Source organism: Oncorhynchus masou, chromosome 12, assembly GCF_036934945.1.
Source record: "Oncorhynchus masou masou isolate Uvic2021 chromosome 12, UVic_Omas_1.1, whole genome shotgun sequence".
NCBI classification, from domain to species: domain Eukaryota; kingdom Metazoa; phylum Chordata; class Actinopteri; order Salmoniformes; family Salmonidae; genus Oncorhynchus; species Oncorhynchus masou.
The window spans coordinates 49462035-49476065 of NC_088223.1; the positions used below are offsets into that span (position 1 = coordinate 49462035).

The 14031-nt window shown below is 43.5% G+C and overlaps 1 protein-coding gene across 1 annotated transcript; it reads right to left on the reverse strand.

Annotated features, from left to right (window-relative positions):
- LOC135550268 (actin-binding protein WASF3-like) lies at window positions 1–13184 on the reverse strand. Its single transcript, XM_064980923.1, has 9 exons — window positions 12888–13184; window positions 7122–7280; window positions 6772–6906; window positions 4612–4765; window positions 4276–4405; window positions 3297–3469; window positions 2222–2488; window positions 1641–2020; window positions 1–1464 (listed from the first exon to the last, which is right to left on the reverse strand). Exons 2-9 carry the CDS (start codon window positions 7252–7254, stop codon window positions 1307–1309), a joined length of 1530 nt encoding a protein of 509 aa, XP_064836995.1. The 5' UTR covers window positions 7255–7280; window positions 12888–13184; the 3' UTR covers window positions 1–1306.
- Window positions 13185–14031: the final 847 nt, after the last annotated feature.

Genomic DNA, 14031 nt, shown 5'->3' on the forward strand with positions numbered 1-14031 from the left:
TAACACTTATTTCATTTTATTACCCCCTCACACATGCCCTTCTTATTTCCAGGTTCGATCAGTGTGATAGTCATTTCATATCTAGACACCCAAATTCATTTTTACAAGCAGTGTTACAAAAGAAAATCTATACAACAATGAATTGTAAAACACAGTAGTTGTACAAACACATGACTTGATAGAACACAGGGTCAGTATGTTCGAAACACTGCTATTATAAACCCTCTCTCATCTCTTCCAGTAGAACGTTAGTCAAAATGGACGACAAGCCCACCAGCAATCAGACACTATATCTCCAGGCCTTCAACATAAAAGAAGTGAGTCAGAAAAGAAGGAAACAGCAAGGCATTGAGATATTCCCTTTCGCTGACACGCACACCACGCACGCACGCACACACAAAGTACAATAGAGAAAATAAACCCCAAAATTATTTCCATGTTAGGGTCTGTCTTACACAGTGGTCATTAGTCAACCATCAAATCTTTAGCAAATTATGTAAACCAAAAAGGACAACTGATGTTAAACACTGCCAGTTAGGGTATCAATACTCAACCACAACACTGTAAACAATTGAACAAAGTGACAAAATGAAAGGAACATCCCTCAGATAACAAAAGGCTGTGTTGACAATACGGTTACGGCTACAGCATCATATGTCCAAAGGTATCCACCCACCTGATTTAACACTTGATGTGACATCATCTTCGTATGCACAGTGATCACAAACAGCACAGCCAGAATAGAAGAGAACTCTAAATAATGCTTTTCAATGAACAAATATTTAAGTGCATCAAGTTAGATGAGTTGAAAGAATGCCATAGCATCTTCACCTAGAAAACAACATCTGTGGTGTTGGTGTGGCTCATATACAGGTGGAGGAGATGCATTGAAAATCTAAATGCAACTGAAACCACAAATAATATTCAAACTACAATATCAGGACTCATGAAAGAAACACTTTTATACTGGACCATAAGTAATATATTATACTATATCATATTATATATATAAGTATAAGCTTGCTGTACCTGCTTTCAACAGACCTCCCCCCCCAGCCCCAGATCCACTGTGGTTTCCTCCCAGCCCATATCTGACTAGATAATGGATACTGTCATACTGTGTAAGCATCTCCTCATCTACTTTCTCATCTACTTCCTCTAACAAGAGGTCTATTGAGACGTAGTGTGCGATGACTGTGTGTGTGTGTGTGTGTGTGTGTGTGTTTGTGGTGTGTGTGTGTTTCCTGTTATTGGAATAGCAGCACTCTGTAGGTAAGTAAAGTAAGCCTAAGCCCTCTGCTCCGTCTCAGTCTGACCACTCGTTCTCCTCAGGCTCCGAGTCCTCATCTGATTCGCTGTACTCCACTGCGATGCGTCGGGACAGGATGGTGGCCACGTCGTTCCCCACTGGCTCCTTCTTGGCTTCCTGCTCACGCTGCTCCTGCACCTTCCTCAGCTGGATGCCTAAGGAACACAACACAACGGTCATCTACTGTACAGATGATACGTACTACAAACTGTCAAAATACATTTCCCATACAGTAAATATGCTACTAGAATAGTAGCTTTCCATGTACAGTAATCCAGACAGATCATGTAGTGTAATCCTGGCCGTTCCACCTAGAACCAGAGGGTCTCACCTCTGCGGATGGCTGACAGCAGGTCGCTGCGTGCGTCACTTATCGGGATGCCTAGCACCTTGCCCTTCCTTGGCAGTGTTCCCCCAGAGGGGTGTATGGCATGGGCTGGAGAGGGAGCGAATGTTGGGGGGCCACCAGGTGGGGGTGGAGGAGGGGCAACAGGAGGTCCTCCAGTGACAGGGTGAGATGGAGAGGGGACATAGCCAGCGGGTGGGGGCGGTGGGGGTGAGGGGCTGTAGGGGCGGGACAGGGTGGCCACTGTGCCAGGGGCCAGGGTGGGAGGCCCTGTTTTGCTGTCAAAGGCCGTCTGGGCTGAGGGGATGAGGGGAGGAGGTGGGGGCGGGGCCGGAGGGATAAAGTGCTCTGGCATCTGGTGACCGCTGTGGACCAATGACAGGAAACCAACCAAGTCAGACATAGTCTTTCTCACCATTCCAGCACTACATCATTCATGTTGGATGAGATAAATACCTGTGACATTTACTGTAGATAGAAAAGGCTTTCAGACTTGAATCCAGCTTAGATAAAATAGCAAAAATGGGCACAGAAGGCGGGACAAGAGGGGTAGCTGGCTAACACACCTGGCCTCTTTGGAAGCTGCGGGCCGGGGTCCGTTCAGGGATGGGTCCGCAGGTGTGGGTCCATGGTGGGGCTGCATGCGGCCCAGGGAATGCTGGCGGCCTTGAGCTGCAGTGGTAGCAGCAGCAGGGGGGCGGTAGGCCCGGTCCAGGGACTGGGTCTGGTTGGGGCCTGTTAGGTGCTCCTTCCCATCAGGACCCAGCACAACTCCCTCCTGAGGTGGGTGGTTAGGGCTGGCAGGGTAGGACTGTTCATCAGACATACCAGACCTGGAACATTTCATCCACAGACAGAGGTTGATGAGGAGCAAAAGGGATATCTTCCAAGACGTTCAGTATACACATAGTCTCATGTCAATAGACATCCACGTTTCCCTAGTAACTTGGTAGTCAAACATTATACTGTGAGTACAATGTAGAATACTACATGTTAAAGGGATATTTCGAGATTCAGGTGATTTTTCTACTTACCCGGAGTCAGAATAACTCATGATACCATTTTTATGTCTCTGCGTGCAGTTTTATTAAAGTTAGCATATTGTTAGCTTAGCGCAATTGCTGAAAGTCTGCTGGTACAGTAGCCAGCTCCTCTCAAAAGCAAGGAAACAGACCTTCTAAATACTCCAAAGCTTGGTGGTTAGTCATTTAAAGTCTTACAAAGCTATACATAGTAATCGATATTTTCTAAATGTGCTTATTTGACTGATAATCATAAGAAACAAGATTCTATTTACATCCTCACTCTGACCAGCTGTCGCATAGAGATGTATAGAGATGTATAGAGGTCACAACGTTGTCTCTGTTCCATTATGGCGTCCATTATGGCAGCGCCATTGAGAAACATACAACGTTGAGCTCTCTATACATCTCTATACCTAAATCTCTAAATCTCGCAGTATCCCTCTAAGGAACATGAAGGCGTTCGAACATTTAGGTAGATGGCAGCAGAAAGCAGATTTTGTACATTTACATTTTGTGATGAGCATTTCCCCATATTTCACATAATATCTATAATAATATATACAGTAATATATAATAATTGTTCCTTGATTGATTGATTCAGTGCATCCCTACTGACCTGTCTGGAGAGAGGGATCCCTCAGAGGACATGCCATGGTAGGGTGAAGGCGTGAGGCGGGTGTCTGGACGGAACTCCTTGTCGTAGGCCATCATGTTCCACTCCTGACGGCGGTTCCGGGCCTTTCTCACCTTCTTCACCTCCCGGCTGGGGTCCTCCACCTGTTTCTGCTCCTGAAAATGACAAGGACGGTGACTACAGCCGAAATACAGGGATATGGACTGTGCCAGAGGATTCCCTTATGCGGTATAAACCCTACATATGGGAAAAAACTATCATCGACTATCATCATTATGGGACAAACATAAACCATAAACAGGACATGTTTATGATTTATGACAAGGCTCATTTATTATGTATAAAATGCATTTCAATTCCACTACGGTTCCTTAGACTAGTGGTGGACCTTCTTAGTCTTAGTTCTTAATCCTCTAATTAAGTCAATTTTAGCTATACAGCTTAGTAGTGTTTGTAAGAGGTGTCTCATCTTGCTAAACACATATGACAAGGCTATTTACTAACCATGTCGCTGTCTTTTCTCTTGCTCCCTCCCTCGCCCCTTAAGCCCTCGCTCCCTCTCTCTCTTTCCTTTCCTTCCCGTCCTCTATCTCGGTCTAAACACACGTCCACATCCCCAGGCTTAGGACGCCTGTGCGCAGACAGTCTAAAAGGAGCAACGAGCTAATCCTGACGGGCCTGATGTTCAATGGCGGAGGGAAGGAGAGCGGGTCTGAGAAGGGGAACAAACTGCCAACAGTCATGAGAATATAGAGGATAAGAGAGAGCTGTTCTCGTCTATTAATGTTATGTATTATGTCATGTTTCATGTTTGGTGCGGACCCCCAGGAAGAGTGTCCTAATAAAATACCCCCCAAAAATATCAAGAGCCAGCAAAGAGCTTGCAGCGGAACGTAGCGACATGTGTGAGAGTAGTGATTCATCATCGACGCACATAAGACACACAAACAAACTCTCACACCTTGTCACCCGCCTTCTGCTTCCTCTTCTCCTTCCGCTTGTTTTCTGTTGCTTGGATCATCTTCTCCTTCCACAGGTTAAAGAAGTAAGATGGGTCTGTGTAGAACTTAAGGCCATCCTTTTTGTCATCCCTGTATGACAACACATCCTGACCTGAGACTGTGTTTCGGCAATGCAATTGACACCTACACTTTATATATGATACATTATATAACTATGTTATAATGCACATCATTTGCACATCCCCAATGCTTAATTCTGTATCCTGTACCTAAGGAAAAATGCAAAGACTAAAGTGGGGTTCAGTAAGTTGTTATGTGTTTGGATGAGGGTTGACCTGTAGGGGCTGAGGATGTTTAGAGGTGGAGGTTTGTCACAGCGATGGTACATCTCCATGACAGGGTTTAGGATGGAGTTCCTGGACACCACCTGCTGGTCCTGGATGGTGGAGCTCTTGAAAGCCTTCCTCATGTTGATGTCCTGCAGCGAAACTGGGATCAGAATGCCAAGAACGAACACAATGAATGAACCCTCAAACACTGACTCATTATCAGATATGAATGGCCACGGGAACCCAGTTTGCATGAGGACGTTTAGAAGTTCAATAACATGAAAACCAACCACATTCATTAGTGGTGGATCAATGCTTCAACACAGTTTAATAGGACCGCAAACAGAGGCTCATGAATCATGATTAAGGTAAGCAGAGATGCATTCGGAAAGTAATCAGACCCCTTGACTTTTTCCACATTTTGTTACGTTTAGAGACTTATTCTGAAATGGATGAATAAAAAAACAATGCCCTCATCAATCTACACACAATACCCCATAATGACAAAGTGAAACTAGGTTTTTAGAAATCCCTGATTTACATAAGTATTCAGACACTTTGCTATGACACTCAAAATTGAGCTCTGGTGCATCCTGTTTCAATTGATCATCCTTGAGATGTTTCTACAACTTCATTGGAGTCCACCTGTGATGAATTCAATTGATTGGACATGATTTGGAAAGGCACAGACCTGTCTATATAAGGTCCCACAATTGACAGTGCATGTCAGAGCAAAAACCAAGCCATGAGTTTGAAGGAATTGTCCATAGAGCTCTGAGACAGGATTGTGTCGAGGCAGAGATCTGGGGAAGGGTACCAAAACATTTCTGCAGCATTGAAGTCCTCAAGAACACAGTGGCCTCCATCATGCTTAAATGGAAGAAGTTTGGAACCACCAAGACTCTTCCTATAACTGGCTGTCCGGACAAACTGAGCAATCGGGGGACCAAGAACCCTATGGTCACTCTGACAGAACTTCAGAGTTCCCCTGTGGAGATGGGAGAATCTTCCAGAAGAACAACCATCTCTGCAGCACTCCACCAATCAGGCCTTTATGGTAGAGTGGCCAGACGGAAGCCACTCCTCAGTAAAAGGCACATGACAGCCTGCTTGGAGTTTGCCAAAAGGCACCTAAAGGACTCTCAGACCATGAGAAACAAAATTCTCTGGTCTGATAAAACCAAGATTGAACTCTTTGGCCTGAATGCCAAGCGTCACGTCTGGAGGAAACCTGGCACCATCCATTCGGTGAAGCATGGTGGTGGCAGCATCATGCTGTGGGGATGTTTTTCAGCAACAGTGACTGGGAGACTTCTCAGGATCGAGGGAAAGATGAACAGAGAAAACCTGGAGCACTCAGGTTGTCCTTCCAACAGGACAACGACCCTCAGCACACAGCCAAGACAACACAAGAATGTCCTTGAGTGGCCCAGCCGGAGCCCGGACTTGAATCCGATCGAACATCTCTGGAGAGACCTGAAAATAACTGTGCAGTGACGCTCCCCATTCAACCTGACAAAGTTTGAGAGGATCTGCAGAGTTGAATGTGAGAAACTCCCCAAATACAGGTGTGCCAAGCTTGTAGCGTCATACTCAAGACTTGATTCTGTAATCACTACCAAAGGTGCTTCAACAAAGTACTGAGTCTTTACTCAGTAAATACTGAAGTACTTATGTAAATGTGATATTTCAGTGCAAAAATTCTAAAAAACAGCTTTTGTTTTTTCATTATGGGATGGTGTGTGTATGAAAAAAATACAATTTAATCATTTTTAGAATGAGGCTGTAACATAACAGAATGTGGAAAAAGTCAAGTGGTCTGAATACTTTCCGACTGCACTGTATACAGTATTCAGCGTATCCCAGGCTGTATAATGGAAATCAATGTATTGGTGATTGCAGCAGCAGTGAGTCTATGGCTTAGCTGTGGGGCACGAAGCCCTGGTGAAGCCCTTGCATTATGCAACGGTATGCTTTACTTCGCTAATTAGCACGGTGCGCTTAATTCGATGCTTATTCACGCTCTCATACCATATGCTGGGCTGCAACTTTGACTGAGTATCATCATGCTATAGCATGTACAGTATTATGTGACCACTCCCCTTTCCTCAGCAGATTCTGCCCCCCCGCCCCTCATAACCCTTGTCACGCGCCGCCTCCACCTACCCTCCTCCACAGTGGAGTCCAGCTGGGTGACTTTGACAGCCAGCAGGTCCACTCTCTCCTGGAGGCTGTTCATTCTCATGTAGAAGCTGTTGGCCTCGTTGAAAAGCTCCCCGAAGATGTCCTCTGCATGTCGACCTGCGTTCACAAAAACACACACAACATGCATTAACAGAGGTCAGGATCAGAGTAGGGCTATGAGAATGTACCTTTAAAATAACCCATACATTACATGTTTGAAGAAAATAAAATATTCTGCCTGAAATAGTTTGGTTAAGAGTTCATTTCCATTCAGCATTCAGTCAGTCGGTGTCAGTCAGCAGACAGACAATCAGTCAGGTGTGTAGACTTACTCAGGCCCCCCAACTGTTTGATGATGGCTGCCAGGGTGCTGTTAGTGACACACTCCAGCTCGCTGGTGACCCCATCCGGCACGGCTCCACGGCACAGGTGCCTGGGCTCGATGCATCTCTTCACCAGCGGCATGGCGGCTGCGCCCTACACACACTCACCTACAGAGAGCCAGGGAGGAAAGGGTTTTAAAAAAACACATACAAAAAACACTCAAATGAGCACATTCATTGCGGCTATAGAACAATAGAACTCAGTCTTCAGTGGAGCAGTCTATATTGAACGCCATGTTGTGTGACACCTCAATCAGAGGCACTGAATAAAGAAAGAGTCAATAGGCGGGGGAGAGAGAACGGAGAGAACCCGATAGAAACCATGTAATTAACCAACAGAGGGAAATCACAACATCTACAGCAATGGTGCAATCATATGGACAAATAATGAAAGGTGTGGCGGACAAAGACCTAGTATTGTCAAAGAAAAGAGGTTGAGAGTAAGCATTTATGAAAGGTCATAACTTCATTAGTATGACACTGTGATTATAGTAGTATTTACTATGTTTGAAAGGAAGGCAAGGGCAATCAAAGGAAGCCTGGAAATTAGGATTCAAAGGTTGGGGGGCACAGACTAAAGAACCAATGAAATATTAGGACAGTATCATGGCCTATTGCATCATGGATAGTGTGTGATTGACAGTGAGTGTGTGTGTGTGTGTGTGGGGGGGGGGGTACGAACTCTGTGCTCAGCCCATCAGGCTAATGGGTAGTGGCCATCTAGCCTGAATCTCTCCCCACATAGCCCTAATGCAGGCTGGCATGCCTTTACACAACCGCCTGGCATTCATTTACACGACCCACTGCCTACTGCTCAGCATGTCCCTATAGTGGAGACAATGGAGGAGACCTCTCTTCCTCTGGCTTACGTCCCTCTTTCACAAGTGTTCTACCTCCTATCTCCCTCAGTTCAATCACTGTATTTATAGGCCTTTACATGTCATGTCTCTTTCAAGCACTGGTCTAAAAATATTTTAAAAATAGAAGAACAAAAATAACCCAATAAGCATATCCAATGACAAAGAGCTTGGATCCAATGAGAATGGGCTTTCATCTTCATTTGGCATTTGGGCATTTCAAGTCTAAAAACAGACTTACCTACAGTAAGCTTACAAATTTTGCTCGTGAGATAGTACTAATGTACCTTATCGAATGAAGGCTATTCTGTTCATGTCAATGGATGACTAATTATGGGCTTCAAAATCTTGTCTATTCTGTGATCGTGTACAACAAAGTGTATTGCATTGGGGGTGTGTGTGTGGGGTGTGTGTGTGTGTGTGTGTGTGGTGGGGGGGGGGGGGGGGGTTGTGAGTAGTGTGCATGCAAACAGCAAGGGGCTCTACTATATCAGAGCTACAGTCTGGGGCCATCACCATGGCAACCTCCAAGGACCTTCCCTTATGCTCTGTTGCCCATTGCAATGTGATGAGAAGAAGTACATTTGAGAGAAATAGAACAAAGCAATCATACACATACTGTAGTACACTGCAAATAGAAGCATTGGACCAGACAAAATGAAAAAAGACAGAATACACAAAACATATAAACATAGGACCAGAAAAACAAAGAACATTATTAGTTTTCCTACATCAGCATATCATCTTGGAATGTCAGGCTTTAATTATATGTCTCCTATTTCAAATAAATAGGCCGAGATGTTCCCCAAGGCTACAGAGTCCTTTTTGCAGCTGTCAGAAATTGCAATAAATTGGCACGGTAAAATAGCTAAACATGCGTAAACAACCTCAAGGGGAACCTCTAGCAGGGAAATGCAACCTCATGCACGGAGACTATCACAGAGAGAGACGGGTTCATGATACTCTCTGGAGGATGGGAGTATGGCCTTTTAGCATGTCTGCTCTGCAGCTCCTTGGTTATGTGTATATGTACGGTTGAAGTCGGAAGTTTACATACACCTTAGCCAAGTACACTTAAACTCAGTTTTTCACAATTCCTGACATTTCATCCGGGTAAAAATTTGCTGTTGTAGGTCAGTTAGGATCACCACTTTATTTTAAGAATGTGAAATGTCAGAATAATAGTAGAGAGAATTATTTATTTCAGCTTTTATTTCTTTCATCACATTCCCAGTGGGTCAGACGTTTACATACACTCAATTAGTATTCGGTAGTATTGCCTTTAAAATGTTTAACTTGGGTCAAACATTTCGGGTAGCCTTCCACAAGCTTCCCACAATAAGTTGGGTGAATTTCAGCCCATTCCTCCTGACAGAGCTGATGTAACTGAGTCAGGTTTGTAGGCCTCCTTGCTCGCACACGCTTTTTCAGTTCTGCCCACAAATTTTCTATAGGATTGAGTTCAGGGCTTTGTGATGACCACTCCAATACCGTGACTTTGTTGTCCTTAAGCCATTTTGCTACAACTTTGGAAGTATACTTGGGGTCAATGTCCATTTGGAAGACCCATTTGTGACCAAGCTTTAACTTCCTGACTGATGTCTTGAGATTTTGCTTCAATATATCCACATAATTTCGCCTCCTCATGATGCCATCTATTTCGTGAAGTGCACCAGTCCCTCTTGCAGCAAAGCACCCCCACAACATGATGCAGCCACCCCCATGCTTCATGGTTGGGATGGTGTTCTTCAGTTTGCAAGCCTCCCCCTTTTTCCTCCAAACATAATGATGGTCATTATGGCCAAACAGTTTCATTTTTGTTTCATCAGACCAGAGGACATTACTCCAAAAAGTATGATCTTTGTCCCTATGTGCAATTGCAAACCGTAGTCTGGCTTTTTTATGGCGGTTTTTGAACAGTGGCTTCTTCCTTGCTGAGCGGCCTTTCAGGTTATGTCGATATAGAACTCGTTTTATTGTGGATATAGATACTTTTGTACCTATTTCCTCCAGAATCTTCACAAGGTCATTTGCTGTTGTTCTGGGATTGATTTGCACTTTTCGCACCAAAGTACGTTCATCTCTAGGAGACAGAACGCGTCTCCTTCCTGAGCGGTATGACGGCTGCATGGTCCCATGGTGTTTATACTTGCATACGATTGTTTGTACGGATTAATGTGGTACCTTCAGGCGTTTGGAAATTGCTCCCAAGGATGAACCAGACTTGTGGAGGTGAAAAAAAATCATTTCTGGGGTCTTGGCTGATTTCTTTTGATTTTCCCATGATGTCAAGCAAAGAGGCACTGAGTTTGAAGGTAGGCCTTGAAATACATCCACAGGTACACCTCCAATTGACTCAAATGATGTCAACAAGCCTATCAGAAGCTTCTAAAGCCATGACATCATTTTCTGGAATTTTCCAAGCTGTTTAAAGGCAGTCAACCTAGTGTATGTAAACTTCTGACCCACTGGGATTGTGATACTGTGAATTATAAGTTAAATAATCTGTTTGTAAACTATTGTTGGAAAAATTACTTGTGTCAAGCACAAAGTAGATGTCCTAACCGACTTGACAAAACTATATTGTGTTAACAAGAAATTTGTGGAGTGGTTGAAAAACTAGTTTTAATGACACCAACCTAAGTGAAAGTAAACTTCCGACTTCAACTATACGTTTACTATCTGGGTGAACTATCCCTTGGATCATTTATACATGACTCGCTCCCATTGCTGAGACTGCTGAGACCCCACCTTCCAAATGCTTATTTATTTACTGACATAGCTTATTGTTCAAATATGAATGAGTGAACTTTCTGTTCTCCTTTGTGTGTTAATTCTTCATGAATGATTACTTTCACACCCAAACACTGCTGTCCCCTCAAAAATCTATTGGCCAGTCTGTTGCTGGCATCTGCTAACCATTACCCTCTTCCTCATTTTTAGCCATCCTTTCCATCGCTCACAATGCCCCTTTCTTGTTGGAGTTTCTCACTATTCAAACTAAGAGTGGCTCTCAGAATCTGGCTAAATGCTACCATTGATTACGAAACGTCAAGTTGTGTGTCTTTTCTCTCATCTCTCATTCTTGTCTCCTCTACTGGAGCCAGTATAGCATGCCACCACAGCCTCAACAGTCATGGGAAGAAAACTGATTCATGAGTGGAAACCATAGCAACACTTCCACAGTGCTGCTAGCATGACACTGGCTCCAGGCTCCCTTTTACATAATCTATGTTCAGAACAAGATAGTAGAAACTCAATGATCTACTGCATTCCTCCCATCGTAGACCTAGCAGTTCAACCATAGTCAGTGGGTGAATCTATTCAAACTAGGTAAGAGCAGTTAGAATATGTAAAGATCAGCACAAATATACAAGCATTTGAGTCAAATATACAAGCACAACACCCAACTTGACAGGTTTCTCCTGTTGCTGAAATTAAGTGAGTCCTCAAAGAACTGTATGGAGTCCATCGAAGTCATGACACTTGCCGAAAACTGCCAAAGTCATGACACCATAAGCTTCCTCCATTGCTTAAAAAAATTACAGGATGCAAACTGTCACCGCAAACTGTAAACCGCAATTAAGACCACATTTTATGGCCTACCCTTTGTAATCCCAAATCAATCAAGATTGCCAAACTACCATTTGAGTTGACAAATAAAACAAGTTAACCAAGAATTGTCTGTCAATTATCAAGGCCAACCAAAACGTGTTCCATATAAGCTCTGAGGGCCCTCCTCCCCTCCTATTTCTTTCCTACAAACTGTTTGAGGTCTTGGTTGCAGAAATGTGCCTCTTTTAATAAGAAATATGCAGGTGATACTTCAGACTAGTGATACTGCTGTAACATATGCATTCAGTAGACACTTTTATCCAACACAACATACAGTCATGCACGCATACATTTTACATATGGGTGGTGCCAGGATTTGAACCCACTAACCTGGCATTAACAAGCACCATGGTCTACCAACTGAGCTACAAAGGAGACCGATAATCTCAGAATACCTGGACTTCTCATCTCATAGGATATACAGTATGCTTTATTTAAATAGTGCATTTGGGTAACACTTGTGCATCAGTTGCACCTGTGTAATTAGCAGGTTGACATTTTTTTGGGGGGCTGAATCATGTTCTGTAGCAATTCGTTACTGTAGTATTCACGTTGTTTCACAGTAACCTAGTTCAGTAAGCCTAATTTCTTTGTAACTTCATAGTAATAGATGAGCAGATATATGACTGCACCTGCAGCCTCGTGCAGGTACAGATTGCTCCCCCCCCCCCCCCCAAAAAAAAATATAAATTTGACTTAATTAGTAGTCATCCTTCATCAGACATCTGACTGACTAAAAAGAATGACATCAGTGAGTTCCTGCAGTTGGACTGATGATCACGTCATACATCCAACCATTGCTGCTTCTGCACAAGCATGTGATTTGTAACGCAAAGGGAATAGAACAGGTGTTCGCTACGACCATAGGGCTACAGCAGTTAACCATTGTTCAAGTACAGCTGAAAATGGTATATTCGTGAATGTGAAGAGGAAAACCAATATATTGATTAGAATTGTCCAGGAGACGGGTGTCTCGAGTGGTGAGAGCGTCAATCTATGTCCCTAATTCCAAGGCACAATATCTGTCACACAAACATATACTTTTCTTTCTCATGCAAGCGTTTCTTATATTGTAAGATTATAGTAAATAGAACCGGTGTCACCCGCATCCACTCTCATCTTGTTTAGACCCCCCCCGCCCCCAAACACATTATATAATTGGAAATACTTATTGTGCAATGTATAATATTGATGTCTATCCTAGTGATCTAAGAAGGGTGAAATGGTACCTAAATCTACTTACCGCTGGTTTGTCTTTCCCTTTCCCTTGACTTTTTATTTTATTTATTTGACCTCTCGTTGCCTGTATTATTTGGCAGCTATTTAGACATCGCTCGTGGAATAGATCTATAGGTCAAATGCGTTACTGCACGCTACCATCACTACCGGTGAATTATCGAAGTCAAGGGAATGGACGACGATGCTGAAATCTGGATTCCCTTATGTCTGCATGTGTGTTTCCTTGGCAGCGTCGGCTTTCCTCCGCGACCGTGGAACGCGAACTCTCTGCAGCAGCGAAACCACAACGCATGCGTACATGGGCTCATACGGACCACCACCCTGTGTTTCAGAAATGCCCAGACCCCACAGAACCGAGAAAAAACAAACAATTTAATAGGAAAAATGACATACATGCTTTATCTGTCAAACAACAAAGAGCAGACGCATAATATAATGGCATACTGTAGCTGTGACAAAATGGCTTCATCCAATATGCAGGCCAGGTTATGTGATAATCGCATGTTCCATACATCAGGGTGGGGGGCAGTACTAGTGTGCTATGCTGTGGAATCTGTGGGAAAGGGGAATACAAGGGACTCTTATTGTTGAGGGTGAGAAGTGCCTGTGTTGAGTGTCTTTGTGTTCGTTTGTGTAGTACAGCCTATTAAAGTGGAAAGAATTCATTCATTCAAAGCTCAGTGCGGAATTAACCAGAAGCTTGGATGAACATTCATTCTTTCTCTTGCATTCACTCTACATCTCACCCACTAATGACAATGCAAAAGGGTCAAAAGTCATAAATATGTATGTAGATCAACAATGGCTCTTGTAGTTGTACCTATACAGTTCTTTATATTGGCAATAGGGTGATACTTGGCATTGCAATACACCATATCTAAGAGGCTGAAAGCAAATAAGTACCATTTAATCTTTAAGCAAAAGTATTCTGTTGAAAGGATAGGGGCTTTTCAACATGGTTTATTCTTGATATCTAATGCTAATGAGGTGACCTTTACGTCCTTGTTGCTGCACGCATAACATGGTTTCTAGTAAAGGGCAAACCAACCATATACCCAAGACTAATGATGGAAGTTGGACGACAATACCGATTCAAATATTGTACATCTGAAATCCTCCACAACAATAGCATGCGCATGATCATTCAC